At 37.8% G+C, this 19,945-nt stretch overlaps 1 protein-coding gene across 3 annotated transcripts; it reads left to right on the plus strand.

Annotated features, from left to right (window-relative positions):
• Positions 1–11,663: 11,663 nt before the first annotated feature.
• LOC104096615 (uncharacterized) lies at positions 11,664–16,508 on the plus strand. 3 transcript variants are annotated; one of them, XR_686391.4, is made up of 7 exons: positions 11,664–13,913; positions 14,318–14,373; positions 14,822–15,094; positions 15,182–15,418; positions 15,596–15,715; positions 15,826–15,968; positions 16,076–16,508. XR_686391.4 is itself a non-coding variant. In XM_009603004.4 (7 exons), the coding sequence occupies exons 1-7, from the start codon at positions 12,182–12,184 to the stop codon at positions 16,097–16,099; spliced, it is 2,571 nt and encodes an 856-aa protein (XP_009601299.1). In that variant the 5' UTR covers positions 11,664–12,181; the 3' UTR covers positions 16,100–16,508. The 3 variants fall into 3 exon arrangements, 2 of the variants coding, with proteins under 2 accessions (XP_009601299.1, XP_009601310.1); XM_009603004.4 differs by having other exon boundaries at positions 15,840–15,968; XM_009603015.4 differs by lacking the exons at positions 15,826–15,968; positions 16,076–16,508 and having other exon boundaries at positions 15,555–15,673.
• Positions 16,509–19,945: the final 3,437 nt, after the last annotated feature.

Below are 19,945 nucleotides of genomic sequence, written 5' to 3' on the forward strand. Positions count from 1 at the left end.
AAATTCCAACAATCCCCCACATGAATGGGGAATAGCTATAAAATAAAGGAATGCACGGACGCGTATGTGTTTTACATGCAAGAATTAATTGCATCTGGATAAGTAGGTTTTCCTTTGAACTTTCTGTAGTGAACTTATATCGGATATACTCGGTCAATCGGTAGATTTGATATCTTTGAACCGTCGAGCTTTGTTGTATACCTAGACAACATAAGTCACACAATCAATCCTTAACCATTTATGGTTCTCACGGTTGTGTTCGTTTCAGCCATGAACACCGCCTGGTTTCATGAGTGCTTAGAGAATGGGCCTTTACTTTCATTCCCCTTGAAGCGGCTTACACTTCATACTCACATAGGTGATTTCTAAACGTGTAATCCTATAGCCACACTATCTGGTCATATCCTGCCAGACTTAGCAAATCATTAAAAAACCTTTAAGCTTTGTTGACTCATCAAAAAGCCTTAATGCTTTACCTCGATTTCTGAACATTGTCTTCATCACGAGAATGGGTTGAGTTATTTGACAATGTTGAACCGTCATTCATAACTTTGTTTGATCTCTTTGAACCTAGCTCGTGGGATCTCCAGTCTGCTAGGTAGAGTTACCGTCATGATGACTTGTCCTAGACCTTAACCCTATTCCCTTTGATGATCTTTCAACTGCCTCTCTAGATAGGCCTTTTGTAAGTGGATCCGACACGTTATCTCTTGACTTTATGTAGTCAATTGTGATAACACCACTAGAGAGTAGTTGTCTAACGGTATTGTGTCTCCGTCGTATATGACGAGATTTTCCGTTATACATAACGCTCCCTGCCCTGCCTATTGCCGCTTGACTATCACAATGTATACAAATAGGTGCCAAAGGTTTGGGCCAAAATGGAATATCTTCCAAGAAATTCCAAAGCCATTCAGCTTCTTCACCGGCCTTATCTAAAGCTATGAATTCAGATTCCATTGTAGAACGGGCGATGCACGTTTGTTTGGATGATTTCCAAGACACTGCTCCATCCCCAATTGTGAAAACATATCCACTCGTGAATTTAACTTCAGATGATCCAGTGATCCAATTTGCATCACCATATCCCTCGATCACGGAGGGATATTTGTTATAATGCAAAGCGTAATTTTGGTTATGTTTGAGATACCCCAAAACTCGTTTTATTGCCATCCAATGTATGTGATTAGGATTACTTGTAAACCGACTCAGTTTACTAATAGCACATGCTATATCTGGTCGTGTACAATTCATGATATACATCAAACTTCCCAATACTCTTGCATAATCCAATTGTGAGTCACTTTCACCTTCATTATTTTGAAGTGCATAACTCACGTCAATTGGAGTCTTGGCAATTTTGAAATCCAAATACTTGAACTTGTCAAGTACCTTTTCAATGTAGTGAGACTGTGATAATGCTAGACCTTGTGGAGTCTTGTGAATTTTGATTCCTAAGATTACATCAGCAACTCCTAAGTCTTTCATATCGAATTTGCTAGCCAACATGCGCTTAGTAGAATTTATATTTGCCATGTTTTTGCTCATTATCAACATGTCATCAACATATAAACAAACAATGACTTCATGACCTGGAGTGTTTTTAATGTAAACACATTTGTCGCACTCGTTGATTTTAAACCCACTTGCCAACATTGTTTGGTCAAATTTGGCATGCCATTGTTTGGGTGCTTGTTTAAGTCCATAAAGTGACTTAACATGTTTGCACACTTTCTTTTCTTTACCAGTTATCACAAAACCCTCAGGTTGTTCCATGTAAATCTCTTCCTCTAATTCTCCATTTAAGAAAGCTGTTTTAACATCCATTTGATGGATTTCAAGACCATACACGGCCGCTATTGCCACTAACACCCTAATAGATATTATCCTCGTTACTGGCGAGTAAGTGTCAAAGTAATCAAGGCCTTCCTTTTGTCTATAACCTTTGACAACAAGTCTTGCCTTATATTTGTCAATAGTGCCATCAGCTTTCACTTTCCGTTTAAAGATCCATTTCGAACCTAAAGGCTTATTTCCTGGAGGAAGATCTACCAATTCTCATGTATGGTTATCCAAAATTGATTGAATCTCACTATTGACTGCCTCTTTCCAAAATGCTGAATCAGAAGATGACATAGCTACTTTAAAAGTTTGAGACTCATTTTCAAGCAAGAATGTCACAAAATCTGGTCCAAAAGAAGTAGATGTTCTTTGACGTTTGCTACGCCTTGGATCTTCTATACTTGGAGTATTTTCCTTTGGTTCTTCCCGAGGTCGTTTAGGTCTTTCACTTAACGACTCACATTCAGTTTTATACGAATAGATGCTTTCAAAGAATTCATCATTATCTGATTCCATTACCGTATTAATGTGAATTTTGGGATTATCAGATTTATGAACCAAAAACTGATATGCTTTACTGTTTGTAGCATATCCAATGAAAACGCAATCAACAGTTTTTGGTCCGATTTTAACTATTTTAGGTAAAGAAACTTGTACCTTTGCTAGACACCCCCACACTTTGAAATATTTCAAGTTGGATTTTCTTCCTTTCCATTTTTCATATGGAATAGATTGCGTTTTGCTGTGGGGTACTCTGTTGAGTATTCGGTTAGCTGTAAGGATAGCTTCGCCCCACAAACTCTGCGGTAATCCGGAACTTATTAATAAAGAATTCATCATTTCCTTTAATGTCTGATTTTTCCTTTCCGCAATTCCATTGGATTGAGGTGTGTAAGGTGTATTAGTTTGATGGATAATTCCATATTCTGAATATATTTCTGCAAATGAAAATTCATATTCTCCACCCCTATCACTTCTAATCATTTTGATCTTTTTATTCAATTGATTCTCCACTTCATTCTTGTATTGCTTAAATGCTTCAATTGCTTCATCCTTACTATTAAGCAAATAATCATAACAATATCGAGTGCAGTCGTCAAATAAAAGTAATAAAATACTTTTTCCCACCTCGAGATGGTGTCGACTTCATATCACAAATGTCAGTACGAATTAAGGCTAAAGGATTTGAATTCCTTTCAATAGACTTATAAGGATGTTTTACAAACTTAGACTCAACACATATTTGACATTTTGATTTATTACACTCGAATTTAGGCAACACTTCTAAATTAATTAACTTCCGTAAGGTTTTGTAATTGACATGTCCTAAACGAATATGCCATAAATTATTTGACTCCAATAAATAAGAAGAAGCTGCAATTTTATTCATACTGTCAACAACCATTACATTTAGTTTGAAGAGGCCCTCTGTGAGGTAGCCCTTTCCAACATACATTTTATTCTTGCTTACAACAACTTTATCAGAAACAAATACACATTTGAATCCGTTCTTAACAAGCAAAGAAGTAGAAACTAAATTCTTCCTAATAGTAGGAACATGAAGAACATTGTTGAGCGTTAACACCTTGCCGGAAGTCATCTTCAGGATTATTTTTCCATAACCTTCAATCTTGGTTGTTGCAGTATTTCCCATGGAAAGCTCTTCTTCGGGACCAGCAGTAGAGTAAGTCGCAAATACTTCCTTGATAGCACAAACATGTCGAGTGGCTCCAGAGTCAATCCACCACTCCTTCGGATTTCCAACTAGGTTGCATTCCGAAAGCATTGCACACAGATCATCAATGTCATAATTCTTCTCCACTATGTTGGCCTGTCCCTTCTTCTTATACTTTTTCGGGAGACGACAATCAGGGGCTTTGTGACCGGTTTTTCCATAATTGTAGCAGCTGCCCTTGAATTTTTTTTTGTTCTGCTCCTTAGTCTGTCCAAAAGACCTCTTTCTCTTCTTACTTTTTGGAGCAGTCTCCTCAACAATATTAGCTCCCATGATCGTTGAATTTCCACAAGACTTCTTCTCGGCTGTTTTGTTGTCTTCCTCAATCTTGAGACGAATCACAAGATCTTCCAACTTCATTTCTTTGCGCTTGTGCTTAAGATAGTTCTTGAAATCTCTCCACGAAGGAGGAAATTTTTCAATCATTGCAGCCACTTGAAATGCTTCATTCACGACCATACCTTCAGCAATAAGGTCATGAAAAATAAGTTGAAGCTCCTGAACTTGGGTTCCAACAGTTTTACTGTCTATCATTTTATAGTCTAGAAACTTGGCAACCACGAACTTCTTCAAGCATGCATCTTCAGTCTTGTACTTCTTCTCAAGTGCGTCCCATAATTCTTTCGAAGTATTCATCGTATTGTACACATTGTACAAGTCATTCTCTAAAGCGCTTAAGATATAACCTTTGCAAAAAAAATCTGCCTGCTTCCACGCCTCAACAATCATGAATTTCTCGTTGTCCGGCATGTCCGCAGCAGGCACTGGAGATTCTTCACTAGTGAATTTCTGCATACCAAGTGTGGTAAGCCAGAAGAACACCCTTTGCTGCCATCCTTTGAAGTTGGCTCCGAAAAATTTTCCCGATTTCTCTGCCGGTGGAACAGCAGTCCGGCTTGACGAGACTATCGTCGTTGCCGCAATAGTCGCAGAAGAATTTTCGTTATCAATTGCCATTTCTCACTGTAAACAACAGAAGAGTTCAATTAATGGCAAAATCAGAACAGTACACAATACTGTTATTAACAAAAAAAACAGTATGTATAAAAACCGAAGTTTTTATATACTGTTTTACAGAAAAACGATGAAGTTTTTATGTTTTTCAAATCGTCTTACGAATTTCAATACTCTGATGAAGTTTTTATATCTTCAAATCAGTTAGTAAAATTCAGAAGGAGTAGAAAACCACACAGGTTTTAATCTCCACAAACAAAATACAGAATATAAAAAAATATAATTTCCTTAAGATTGTTATTATTCTGTATTGCTATAATAAACAATTAAACTTTCTGAAAAAATAAAACAGAAAGTTAGTAATACTTGTTTAACGAAATAGATTCTGGAAAACAAGAAAACAGTATAGGAATAAATCGAGCCCACTGAATACATAGTGTGTCCTTAAGGAAATTATTCCCCTCAACTACCCGAGGTGCTGGAATATATCCTCCCAGGATAGAACGATTTAACTCACCAGTGTATAGGTACCAAAACTCTGATGAACTACGAACCACTCAATGGTCGTAAAACATACTGAAAAATATTGTGCAGAAGAAGAAGAAGAAGCTCAGAAAATTTCGTAAGGAAAGATTCTGGGATTCAAAACTCTATTTATAGAGTTGATAGCAATGTTTCTGAAAAGGTTTGCAACCTTTCAGAAACAGCCATGGCTGTTGAAAAGGGGTGTTTGAAATATTCCTGACCGAGCCGGGTCGCGGGTCATGGGTTATTCCGGATTGAATTTTTTTCGTTAATTATTTAATTAATTAATTAAATAATTGAAAGAAATTTTGTCCAAAAAGATTAATCAATCAATCGTTGACCAAATCCGAAGCCGAAGCCGTAGCCGAAACCGAGCGAGCGACGACGGCGCGAGGCTTGCCTTTTTCTTAACTCTTTAAGAGCTAGAAGAAGAGCAAATATATATATACCCATCAAAAGCCTTTTTTTCCTCCGATATGGGACAATGTCCATTTCCCAAGGGAAACTCAAATATTTTATTTTTCCTCCATTTCTCATTCACCCTCTTTAAGCTACACAAACTTAAAATTCCAACAATTTATACCTTGATTAACTTTTGTCCAAATCAAAAAATATTCTACATCATATTAGGGAACTATAGTAATAGCCATAGTTGATATATAAAGTTATGAAAATACTAAACGAAAGACGCTAAATTTGATATATATATATATATATCAGATTAATGCATAATTTATTTCACTATAAAGAAATACAAAGATATAAAATATTAGACAGGTCCTAAAATAAAAAGAGGTCAAAGACAATAATTCACAGGCTAGTGTATTGAGGTCAAAGAAGTTATTTGCAAATACGGTTATAGGTTTTATGTATATTGGCGTTTAAGATAGGATTAAAGGCTTTATGCATCATTGACATTAAAATTGATATGATTATTTCACTAAATTCAATGGGGATATTTAATTACTTATTAAAAGGACACAACTTTTTTGAAAGGACACTTTAAATTGATTTTTTCTTAATAAATGTTTATTTTTAACTAATACTTAAGGTATTTACATTTATTTAAAAGGGTATTATGGTAATTTAACTTTTTAGTTAAGAGCTTCTCACTTTTCTAATAACTATTTTTAGGATACGCGCGTTGCGCGTGTGCCTATATCTATGAGTATTATATTTTTTAAAATTAAATAAATATCACTAAATATTATATATTTGGCGTGCAATATATTATCGAGTGTCATTTCAAAAACAAATTCTAGAATTTTATGTTATGTTAAATATTATAATGGTGGTAGGTATTAAATATTTATCTATTATGGTATTTCTTGACAGTGCATGTTACACTTTTGGTCGTAAGATTCAAATATATTTGGAGTATTTGATTTGAAGGGTGCATTTTTTATTTTTATACATGAATTTTAAATATAAAGATTCATATTAGGAGATAATTTAAATTTTAAATAGTTTAGTTGTTTAACCCGAGATGCTTTCTTTAGATTTAATCTTAGATTTTAAATTGGACTCTACAATCTTTATTCTAAACCAAACTAAACTAAAATATAACAAATTAGAAATTGCTATAGACGAAAGACTAAACAAATTACAAAGCAATAATTGTGAAGTAAATAAGGAAAGATTTAATTAAGTAAAATCTTACTCTGTTTTGAATTCCTAAATATTAGGAGTTCTTACATAGTTCAAATAAAAAATAACTTATTGATCAAAATTTTAATTAATTTTAAAATCCTAAATAGAAGGAAAATAATATAATTATGATTTTGTGTAATGTGAAATTTATTTTTAAAGGGTAAAAAAGGCGAACGACACTTTGCTAAGGGGATTCGTGCTTTTAATATAGTATAGATAGATATAAATATAGATGTATAGACAACAACAACAACGACCCAGTAAAATTTCACTAATGGGGTCTGGGGAGGGTAATGTGTACGCAGACCTTACCCCTACCCCAAAGGAGTAGAGAGGTTATTTTCGAAAGACCCTCGGTTCAAAAAAATAAAAAGACAATGACAAAAAGACAAAAAGGAGACAATATTAGTATCACAACAACAATCATAGGATAAATAGGAACACCATGAAATCCAGAAGAAAGATGCAAAGCAAAGGGAGACAATATTAGTAAATATTAGTATCACCACAACAATCATAAGAAAAATAGGAACACCATGAAATCTAGAAGAAAGATGCAAAGCAAAAGCGATAGCTAGTAAATAGGACATGCACTGAAAAGCGAAATAGTAAGCCACAACATTGCCACTAGCTATCTTAGACAAAAACCCTACATGACTAGTCCCACAATGGTACGAAGTAAGGCACGACTCAACTACCTCATAACCTACAGCCCTAATGCTCGACCTCCATATCTTCCTATCAAGTGACATGTCCTCAAAAATCTGGAGCCTCGCCATATCCTGCCTGATCACCTCTCCCCAATACTTCTTAGGTCGCCCTCTACCTCTTCTCGTGCCTTCCACAACCAGCTGCTCACACCTCCGTACCGGAGCATCTGGGCTTCTCCTCTAAACATGTCCGAACCATCTAAGCCTCACTTCCCGCATCTTGTCATCAATGGGAGCCACATGCACCTTCTCCCGGATATCATCATTCCTAATCTTATCTATCCTAGTGTGCCCGCACATCCACCGCAACATCCTCATTTCTGCTACTTTCATCTTCTGGATATGTGAGTTCTTAACGGGCCAATACTCAGCCCCATACATCATGGCCAGTCTAACCACCGCTTTATAAAACTTACTTTTGAGTATCAGTGACACTCTCTTGTCACACAGGACTCCAGATGCTAACCTCCACTTCATCCATCCTACCCCAATACGGTGTGTGACATCCTCGTCGATCTCCCCTCCCCCCTGGATAACCGAACCAAGGTACTTGAAGCTGCCTCTACTCGGGATGACCTGCGAATCAAGCCTCACATCCACGCCCTCTTCCCCTGGCTCAGCGCTGAACTTACACTCCAGGTATTCCGTCTTCGTCCTGCTCAGCTTGAAACCCTTAGACTCAAGAGCATGTCTCCAAACCTCCAGCCTCTCGTTAACACCGGCTCGCGACTCATCAATCAGAACTATGTCATCGGCGAATAGCATGCACCATGGCACATCCCCTTGAATATGGTGTGTTAACGCGTCCATCACCAGTGCGAATAAGAACGGTGATAATGCTTTAGGCCAAGATAATACTTAGGGAAGAGTTCTCAAGTCGTCGTTAGTAGAGATGGCCCAAGAAGCAGCAAAGTCCATGGTCAAAGAGTCGACAAAGCCGTAGTCGAGATGTCAACAAGGGTCGAGGTTTTTGATAGAGTTGTAACGACTAGTTTTCAAGATAAGATATTAAAGAAAATATTCTAGTGGATATTCTCTTCACTTGTACTATTAGGGTTTTTTATTATCATGTCCCATATAAATAGAAAAAAAGACAATGATATGGGCATGTGATATTCATTTGTAAAGAACACACTTTCACTAAAAAATTCGTCCCTCTCTTGCTAAAATACAAATAATTCCATCAGGTTATGATAACAGCTAACCCAACCCACTAGGCAAACCAGCGAATTCAAGTGCAACCCACAATATAAGACAATCATATAAATAAGAAGCAAAAATATAAAATTTCAATAGTTATCCAAGAACTGTTGTCACAAGTCATGAGCCATTTAGATTAGCCTCAATGAAGTAGTGGCAAGATTTTAATCAAAATATACTCACATTATATAACCTTTGTAGTTCATAAGCATATACAATAACAGAAAAATTGCCAATAAACAGTGAGTATCAATAATAAGGGGCATCGTCAAAGAAGAAGATAATAAGCATGCCTTTTCGGATAACAAAGTCAAAAGCATATACAAATGCACCACTTTCGCATATAAAGGAGATAATCAACATGTAGTAAAGATTCAAACTTTACATCAATCGACAACCTCCAAGTATCTAACGCCCTGCTAATATCTCCTGTGCATATGCAAAATGCATCGAATATCATATGAGGATGATATACATGAATGATACAGTAAGAATGCATGGATATGTGTATCTCATGTTAAAACAAAAACCCGTCGGTTTGTCTCATCATGCACACACACGACATAAAGTAACATGGGAAATCACGTGATTCCAAAGGGATGGATCTAATCCATGTGCCATATGAGTATAATAGCTCCAAAATCAATCATCAAATAAGCATGAAAACACCCGTCATGCCAATATCTCTCTCATCCTCACCATGTATATATATATATCCCCATAGAAACACTCATCATGTCAATATCCCTCTCATCCTCGCCATGCATATATATAAATCCATACGAAAACACCCATCGTGTCAATATCACTCTCGTCCTTACCATACATATATATCAATCCACATAGAAATACCCATCGTAACAATATCCATCTCATCCTCACCATGCATATGCATGAGAGACTGCCATGCATGATGCAATGCATATGTACAAGAGGGATAATTATGCATGGTGCATGTATATGTACAAGAAATACTCGATATGCATGGTGTATGAATACACATAATGTATGACCATGGATATAACACATAATCCAACTCATATTTAGTCCTCATGCGTAAATAAAATGCCAAAAGCCTAGACATGATCTCTAACATGAGTAATAGTATTCAAGTCGTCATACAAATAAGTAAAGCATATCACGAGTAGAACATTTATCAAAATAAGGTATAAAGAAGCCTAAAATCCACCCAAGCATGGTACAACCTTTGTATCTGCATATACGCTCATTACTTTGCATATACATCACCTCCAAGCATATAGCATTTAGCATTAAAGTCCATTTTAGGAAAAGTTTTCTCAAGTCAAGGATAAGTGTAATGGCCCGACCAGTCGTTTTGCTTTCTAGATCCTCGTTCCCTTAAATAAGACTCCCCGTATGTGCTTTTACTGTTTTATAACTTGGGGGGGATGGTTAGTTCGGGTTTGGAAGGGTTCGGGTTAAAATCGCAATACTTAGTTTCTTAATATTGGTTAAAAGGGTTAAGTTTGACTTGGTTCAATATTTTTAGTAAACGACCTCAGAACCGGGATTTGACGGTCCTAATAGGTTCGTATGATGATTTTGGACTGGGCGTATGTTTAGAGAATGGCTTTGTCAGGTCAACTGAAATAACTTCTCGCAGTATTCAGTCCAACTCAAAATTAGGAAACACTACACTCTAGAAAACATAGGTCATATTGCATAAACCTTAGGTGAGTCGGTCCTTGGTATCGACACACAATTAGGAAAGCCACCCTAATGTCAACGGGTCATGCACCAAACGACATGACTTTTGTGGAACGACGAACCAATCATGATGAGACACTAAAGATCCGGAGCAAACACTTATCAAACTATTTTTCTTAACTTATTCAGAAATGGAAATAAATCAGAACATCCCCGATATTAATATGGTCATATGAGCACCGCACAAGCTAAAGCAATGGTGGAATAACATCCACCGAGAGCATCGAGATGAAATCAGGTCGCACCTAGGAGCATTGACTGCCTTACTGAACATCCGGGCCGATATGGTGCTTACCCGTTTGCTGATAGAATTCTGCGATCCGGCCAAAGTGGTTTTCAAGTTTGCTGACTCCGAGTTGGTGCCAACGTTGAGAAAAGTTACCAGCTTTACTTAATGGGAGGAAGCCGATACTACCATTCACTATGCCTGTAAGACCCAAAACCTAACCCGTCGTGATGGCGCCTATCGTGATACTAGGCAAGCCGACCTTTCCAAAATAATTTTAAAATTTAATAGAAATGAATTAAGACATTTAAATTAACCAGAGTCTTTAAAAAAAAACGGGGGTAAAACCCAAATAAAATAAAAGTACGGAAAAATAGCCTGACATCGGGGTATCACTGAATCATAAGCATCTAAATATCCAGTATAATACAAACAGTGTTTGAATATCAATACTGAAAAGAAAGAAAACATAGAAGGAGAGACAAGGTCTGCGGACGCCGGCAGCTACCTTGTAGTCTCCGGTACTCGATCGCACACGAACTCAACGACCTCTGTGATCAAACACACCTGGATCTGCACATGAAGTGTAGGGTGTAGCATGAGTACAAACAACTCAGCAAGTCCGTATTTTCACTAGGATTCTTGTCCATACTTTTCCATCATATCCGAGAATAACTCGAATATTCAAGGATTTTTCGGTCATTCATCATTGTCAAGAGAAACATCCACATATTTCAATCTTTTATTTGGTAAATCATTCCTCTTATTTACTTAAATGTATTTTATTATTATTTATTATTATTGAATGCTACATTATTACTCTTGCTTCCTAGAACAGTCATTTCATGTTGTTGCCATTGTCCGATTGAACCCATCCAATATTTATTGTTTCTTTAAAAATTCCACCTAAAAATATTATTATTGGCTAGGATTAACCCTTATTTACGTAAATTTAATTATTTGAACCAAAATATATATTTTTTGGTCAAACAGTAGGTGCAAATAAAATAGGACAAACTGCAAAGGAATGTCATCTGAGAAACTACCAATTCATTCATTATTTCATTTATGACAATCTCCAATCCTCACTCCGAGTCCGACCACTCGTAATTCTTCACTCCTCAAACTTGCAGTTAATCGGTCTCTCTAATCGATGACTATACAGTATACACAACGCTATCAAATTATTGATTCACACAAATCAACCCACGTTTTTGGATAAGTATTAATTAAAATTGATAAATATTTCATCTTTCTCTTATGATAGTAGTAATTTCCCCTCTTTTGTTTTTCAAATTTCACCTTTATACAAAGTCGCTTTAGAAACCAATTTCTTAAAAAACGTGAAATCCGAGTTAAATGTATAAGGAAAGGAAAATCAACTAGATAAACAAACAATTATTTTAATGTTTTCAGAAAAGAACAATGGCACTAAAGCAAGAAAAAGACGTCAGCAACTTCTGTTTCCATTTTTTGTCACCCTGTTTAATCAGTTTTGGCTACTTCATCGTTTAATCATTTTGTTCGACAATTTCTCTTATTCTTAGTTTTATCTGCGTACGTTGTGATTCTCCACTCGCTGCGCCGTAAGCTTCCAAAAACTCAAATAAAATGGCGGAGGATGAATCGGAGTCAACACTTGAGCTGCCGGAGTGCCCAGTTTGTCTACAACAATACGGCGACGTTTCAACCGTCCCTCGAGTCCTCGCCTGCGGCCACTCCGCCTGCGGAGACTGCTTGACTCAGCTACAAAACCCCTTTCCTTGTACTATCCGTTGCCCCTCTTGTACTCAGCTCGTGAAACTGCCCAATCCCATTTCATGTCTCCCCAAAAATATCGATCTCTTGCGCTTCTCCACCCCCAACACTTCAAAGACTCCCAATAACCATGCTTCAACCGAAAAATATGATAAAGGTCCTATTTTTATCAAACCCCATTTGTGGTCTCATGAGTTTTACTCAATTTGGAGAACATGGGTTTTACCAGAGGATAGTTTAATCATAGAATCAAATGGTGCTGATGATGATAGTAATGGGACTTGTTTTATTTGTTATGGGAAGGTTTTGAAGGTTCTTAAAAATGTTTCTTGTATGGGGTGTGTTTTGAAAGAGAATGAAAAGGTTAGTCTTCTTGAAATTGGATATTTTGATGACTTAAATAACGGTTCTTCTAAAAAGTTTGAATACAGTTATGAAGTGAAAGTTATGAGTGTGTTGTATGGATTGAGTGAAGGGGAGAGGAATGAGTTAGAGTCTATTATCAAATCAAGTTTAGGTCTTCATGTAATGTGTAAGGTTTATGGATTTTGGTATAATATGGATAACCATTGTGTGTACATGGTTTCTGAGGCATTTAGTGGGAGTTTGTTAGGGAAGGTGAGTGTGTTAAGGAATGCAATTCCTGAGAAAAATGTTGAGGAAAAGGTCAATGATGAAACTGGGTTAGTGATAGTTGGTTCGGATATTTGTCAAGCGGTGAACGATTTGCATTTGATAGGATTGCTTCCGGGTTATTTGGGACTTTCTTGTTTTGGTTTTGACAAGTTTGACCATGTTTATGTTGACATCAGTGAGGTTTTGGCAACGGGAAAGAGAGTTCGCAAGACGCTTACAGAGGTTGTTGTAGGCGAGAAAGGAACTTGTAGTGAACATTTGGTGGTGAAATTGAAAAATAACATAGTAGAGGATTGTGTTTTTGTTAGTCCAGAGGTATTGTTTGAGTTGCTGAAACTGGATGGTATTGTGATAGAATTAGGCAGCTCAAGGCATCGTGTTGGATATGGTTCTGATATTTGGTCATTAGCTTGTGTAATTATTTCACTTCTAGTTGGTAAACCATTCGCTGAAGAGATGCAGAATTATTTGAGTTATCTGTTTACTGCAGTTAGAGATGAAAAAGGTGTTGACTATGTTGGATGGTACATGGAGTGGAGGCAAAAGATCATGATTCTAATTGAATGCAGAGTGGGGTCAGAATTTATTAATGTGACAGAGATTCTCCTTAAATGCTTGGATTATAATCCAGCAAATAGGCCACTTGCATCTGAACTGTGGAAAACATTAAGAGTTCTTGTGATTAAACCTGAACTTGATGAGGTAATAGACTTAAGGCAGGAAGAAGAAAAGGAAAACATGTGTAATTGCCTAATTCTTGGACACCTTTGTCAGTCAATCGACAAGATTAGTAACCAATCACCGAGGCGCACCAGTGATACTTCCACTGTGGAAAATGCAAACCAAGAGGAGGTTGATAAGGATGTTGTTGAGGGCCTCTCCCATGGTCAAGTGAAATGTATTGATCTAAAAGGACATCTTAATTGTATCACGGGTTTAGCAACTGGAGGTGCAAACACTGCCTGTTTCATTTTGAAATCCTAATACTACATAATCTTTCTTGAGCAACTTGAATATTCAATTCAAGTACCTTTTCTTAAATTCTTTTATTACATCGGGGGAAGAGGAAATATTCATCTTCAAGTACTTGATGTGCTTGTTCAAGCTTATATTATGTGTTTTCTTCTTTGCACTTTTATATTAGCTTCTTGGTACTAGTTTTTATGTGTGTTCTCCTTTGCACTGTTCAAAATCTTCGTAACTTGATGATTTTAATGCTTGTTTTGTGTGGATTTATCTCTGCATAAAGCTTACAGAAAGTTCCACTCCTTTTATAAATTTTTATGTGGCTTTTGCTGTCCTGTTCCTGTTGAGCTTGCTTTTGTCAACATCGTTTTCTTTTCCTCTGTTCAGGTGGTTTTCTGTTCAGCTCATCATTTGACAAAATGGTCAATGTGTGGTCTTTGCAGGTACACTTGTTAAAGCTATTATTTGTATAATTTGGTCCATCGTTAACAGGGTTTGAACTATATCCTTGCTGGACCCCTTTGTCGAATTAGCTTACGACCTATCGATTTTGGTCTTATTTCATACTTTGCTCCACTAATATTTTCCCAAATGTGGACCTATAGATAGTCCATGCAATTTTTGGCTCAAATTATTGTTAGGAACTGGAGCTAAAGTCTCAGTTGTGCTTTGTATGAAAATGCCTCAACTTATATCTCTAGTAGTTTGGTGAAGCTTAAAGTATGACATATCTTGGTTCATCTTTTTCCCTTATCTGAAATTAGAATATATTATGGCATGGCTTTCACTAAAAGACAGAGACATCATGCATATTGCATGCATACTAGATCAAATTTTTCCCCCTTTTGCCATCTCTTCAGGAGCTTCCCTGAGTTACCCAACAATTTACAGGACTATTCTCATGTACATTCATTCAAAGGTCATGAGCAAAGAGTTATGGTTGTAGCTTTTGTCGATTATGAAGAACCATTATGCATTAGTGGTGATAATGGTGGGGCAATTTGCATTTGGCGAGCTAGCACTCCATTAAGTCCTGAACCACTAAAGAAACTACAGGAGCAACAGGATTGGCGCTATAGTGGTATTCATGCCCTTGCTGTCTCCAGAAGCCAATATCTATATACTGGCAGTGGTGACAAGTCAATAAAAGCATGGTCATTGCAGGCAATTTTCTGTTGCTTTCTCATTGTCGATTTAGTTAATCGATACTGAAACTGAAAAGCTGCTCCCTTTGTCTCTCTCCCTTTCCAGGATTACAGTCTATCATGCACTATGAATGGCCATAAATCAGTTGTATCTTCATTAGCAATATGTGATGAGGTTCTTTACAGTGGTAGTTGGGATGGAACTGTACGGTTATGGTGCCTTAGCGATCATAGTCCGTTGGCAGTTTTGGGGGAAGAAGCACCAGGGAGTGTTTGCTCGATTTTTTGTCTTGCTGTTGATGAGAATATACTTGTTGCAGCTCATGAGAACGGATTGACGAAGGTACTGTTGTGAATCCAACGCAGATAAAAAGTTTTGTTTTAATTAGGTTAGGATATTGATGAACATCAACCTCAATATATGTACTCAGAAGGAATAGTGTTCAAGCTAGTAGTAATTGCAATTCAAAAATTTGCAGATATTTTATTAGATACCCTCATACTTTATTGATTCCATTAGATCTGGTTTGACGATATTCTGGTGAAATCTGCACAAGAACACGACGGCGCCATCTTCTCTGCCTGCAAGAAGGGAAAATGGATGTTTACAGGAGGCTGGGACAAGATGATAAAAGTAAAGGTATGTGCACAACATATGAAAATAGCAGCTTTTATGCTGTAATCGTATATCATTCAAAGGCTCTCAAATTGGACTCGGTTGATGATCTGATTTGATCTTATATGCCTAAGCTGCTGCTTTATAGGAACTATTCAGAGATGGTGATCTATCATCTGCTATTCCACTTGGATCTATTAAATGTGATTCTGTAGTAACGGCTCTACTCTACTGGCAAGGAAAGCTTTTTGTTGGACAAGCTGATGGAGTTATCAAGGTATAGTCACACTGAAGTTCTTTATATTGGACAAGCTATCTGTTAACACAGTTGAATGCTTCTTTGACAAGCAAGAAGTCCTGATTTAGCTTATCAAATGTTTTCAGGTGTACTATTCTGCTGTTAGATGAATTCTGGAAGGCACTTTTGTTTGACAGTTGTATCAATTATTTCTTCGAGGAGCATCTCGCTTGTTGTACCACAGTAGCCACCACCATTTCTTTTGGACAAGTGAGGGAGCCTAGTGGAATGAAAACTTCGTCCCCAACGAAGAGTTTTGGGGTTCGAGTCATAAAAGATGGAAACAGACCAATGTTGACTCCTGGGCAGTTTACCATATCAAGAAAAAGGCTGTCTTTTCTTTTCTTTTGTAAATAAATGTATATTATGACAAATCTGATTTCGTGATTGATGCAACAACAAGCACCCTTGACTGAAGAAAGATGTATATGAAGGACACATTAGAAACGAGTGTACAGCTTATAATGAAAATTTATAGTTTTGAACTGATCTATATGTATAGATGTTCCGCATTTTCAACTTTTGTCTCTGAAGGAGTGATATTCATGTTGAGTTCCAATTTGTTCTGACATCTAAAACTTCTGTAAGGCTGAAAAGAATCTGAAATTCCTTGAACTTGATATTTGTTCAAACTTTTTAATTACTGTAGATAATTAGACAACTAACGACATGAGGAGTTTATATGCGTTTTATATGTAAGTTTGCATATAAATATGAGGACTTTAATGGTTGCATCTTAGGCATTTGAATCTATAATTCCATTAGCATTTTTATTGCAAACCACCGAATATGACATCTTTACCGTCCGTTATTAACAATCTATTATTTGCATGTAATGTCACGCTAGTTAACTCAAGACTTCTCTTAAGTCTGAATAATAGCTGCATAGAAACAGTGGAACATGCAGGAGCTTAGCAGTTTCTTTTATCTTTTAAACAGATAATCCAAATTAAAATACCAAAAGAATGTTGGTATTATGATTCCTTTTGGTTTAAACCGAATAAGATGACTCCCTATAACCAATTAATTTATCTCTTCAGTTATTTTCTATCTCATAATTCATAAATTGCATCATTAAAGTAATCTAACAACAAGGAAAATGCAAAAGAAGGTTCTAATACATCTAGCCGATTATTTTATGCTCTGTTTTCGTTCATTTGACTTTCAAATATAAACTAGGCTATGCTCAAAGCCAAATTCAGGATCAACTCTAAAATAAAATTTACTAGTAGAATTGTTTATCCTTAAAATCGGATAACAGTTGAATTTATACGCGGTTTTAATGATATGTGATATAATTTGATACAAATTAAGAAAATAGATTAATATTAAAATTGACGATAAAAGAATAAATGCAAACCACACAAATTGAACAGCATTGGCCTTCGAGTTCGATCACCCTCGAACCAAGAAATGCCTCAACTGATGTAAGAACAGAATAACAAGATGATAAAGGCTAGAAATAATAGTATATTGCTTTGTGCTGCATATTGCAATGTGTATTACAAATGATCAGACCCCCCTTTTTATAGTAGGGGAGTCATACTCTTGATACAATTCTATATAAGGTAAAAAATCTCATGATTTGCTAATTAATCGGCCTCTCCTTGAAACGTGCCGGAATTTTCGTCGTGATCTCCAACCGATTGCGGATATTTCTGCCTTCTGTTATTTGGCTCGGCAAATTTTCCTCGATCTTGTTTGGTCTGATTTTGTTCAGTCCCAGTGTCACGAGTTCAACGATTTGACTTCGCCCCCTTAGTTCGATATAACCCGAGATTGAGCTTTAACCTGTCACGCTTCAGTCTTGATTGGTCACACAATAAGCGAACCCGATTTCGACCGTATACAGATAGTCCCCTCATTTTTCGGAGAGAAGATGACGAGAAACGATATGAACTTTTGAATCCCGCTTCGATGGATCACGACGTAAGCGACAAACGGTTACTGAAATATCTGATCATGATGTAAGCGACAAATGGTTACCGAAACGTCCCATCGGTCCAGTTATCAAGGCATTAATTTTCTGTCAGTTGTTGGTCGGCCACTACGGGTTTTGAACCGTCATTAGCACACTATAAATACCCCAACTTTCATTTATTCAAACTTTACGTTTAAAGTTCCTTTTATTCTTGTTCTTCAAAAATCCCTTCACTCTCCAACTTTTGTACCCAGATTTCTTGAACCTTTTGCAAACCACTAAGCATACCTTCTTAATTTCCTCTTCTTTATCTCTACACTAAAATGGCAAAAACTTCTAAGATTGTCCCACAAAAAGAGGCCGCCTCTTCATCACGACCCGCCAGCAACGGGACTGTGGCGAAACCACACCCTGAAGAGTTTGTTCCTGCAGGGTGCCCGACCGCTGCTGATTTCAAGGTCGAAAAAAATTCCTCGGTACCGGCTCGATGTGAGCCGGTCTCGAGATATATATGTACGATCATCGATGATATCTTCTCCAAGGTCAAAGAGGATTGCAACTGGTCCTACAAGCATGTGGTGATGCCTTCGCCTGAGGAAGCAATTACTACCCACGTGGAGGGTTTTTTAAGTGTTTACACTTACCCCTTCACGTTGGGTCCTTTAGACCCGGTCATTATCGCCTTCTACAATAGGTACGAGATGACCTTCGATCAAATTCACCCCTCCTTCTGAAGGATAGTGATTCTTCTCCACTTTTTTATAAACAAAATCGAGGGGTGTCCCTTCATCCTCGATCATCGTATGCGCTTGTACAGTCCCCAACTCTATCGAGGGGGATTAATCAAACTTGCTCGTCGGGCCAGTATGGCCCCGTTCTCGAGTATAGATGAGGCTTGAGACCGAGGCTGGATGGGCTGGTTCGTTCGAATAAGGACTTCAGACTTGATCCTTGCCGAGGACATGCCATTTTCTGAGAAATGGAACATGAAGCGTAAGTACAACTTCGCCTTAAAGATTTTATTTATTGTTTCTCCCTTTCTCTCCCTTCTTATCGGTTTTTTTGTGGTGCAGCTGTGGATCAGATGCCATATGTCGTTCCCCAACTCAAGGAGTGGGTCGAGGACCTTGTGTCACAGAGACCATATTCCGAGCGTGCATGGATGGAACTGTCGAAGGGTCGATGGGAGGCCTGTAGTCATGGTAAGTTTTCTTTTCTGATTCAATAATGTTTGACTTTTTCCTTGCGTTGTCGAATTCTTATCGGTTACTGTTTTCTTTTGTAGGTCTCCCCAAGTATGTTGTTATGAGGCCTCCATCCGGCGATAAGGATGTGCCCCTCGAGTCCCCTTCTCCGAGGCAGGGTGATGGGAAGAAAAGAAAAAGGGGCCCGAGATTCCCGAACTTGGAGAAGCAGAAATCGAAAAAGAGGCAGGCGCGCAAACCCAAAGAAAACATCGGCGTCCTCCCATCGGACTCAATCCGCCGACTGAGGGATGAATCTGAAGAAGAAGACAATTCTGAGCTAGTGGTTCGGGTGCGAATAGCTTTGCCTCAAGCTAGGGAAGTTGTTGAGAAGGCATTGGCTAAGATCTCTTAATCGGAATGGGGTGCGACTACTTTGCCCCGAGCTAAAGGAGTCGAGAGGGATACCAGGCCGACTCTTCTCGAGTAGAGGAAGGTTCCCCGAAAGATGCGCTTGGGGTGACTGACCTTACCGGGTCTCCTCAATTCTCAGATGCTATGATCCACGAGGCTGGTATGCTAGAAGGTCGCTCTTATAAGGGGCCTCAGGGGGCGACAAATATCCACAACTTCTTGGATGGGTTAGACTCTACTGCTTCAGAGGACGTCACTGGGCTTGGTGACTTGCTGGTGCCAAAGAAGGTACCATCATCGGGCACTAGTGGGTCTTCTTCGAGCCCAAAGTTGGTGGATCGGTTCCCGGCCCCGAGCGCTAACCCTGACCGAAGGTGGTCAATAGTTTTCTCTGTCCCGGAGGATGCTCGGGTTTTCTATGCCCCCGTGGGGGTCGT

This window comes from Nicotiana tomentosiformis, chromosome 4 (assembly GCF_000390325.3).
Source record: "Nicotiana tomentosiformis chromosome 4, ASM39032v3, whole genome shotgun sequence".
NCBI lineage: Eukaryota > Viridiplantae > Streptophyta > Magnoliopsida > Solanales > Solanaceae > Nicotiana > Nicotiana tomentosiformis.

Excerpts from the sequence above, each read along its gene's own strand:
- LOC104096615 (XM_009603004.4), top strand. The coding sequence starts at position 12,182 with ATGGCGGAGGATGAATCGGAGTCAACACTTGAGCTGCCGGAGTGCCCA. Across the intron at positions 15,419-15,595 it reads ATGAGAACGGATTGACGAAG|ATCTGGTTTGACGATATTCT; the intron begins GTACTGTTGTGA and ends TGATTCCATTAG. Across the intron at positions 15,969-16,075 it reads AAGCTGATGGAGTTATCAAG|GTGTACTATTCTGCTGTTAG; the intron begins GTATAGTCACAC and ends AAATGTTTTCAG.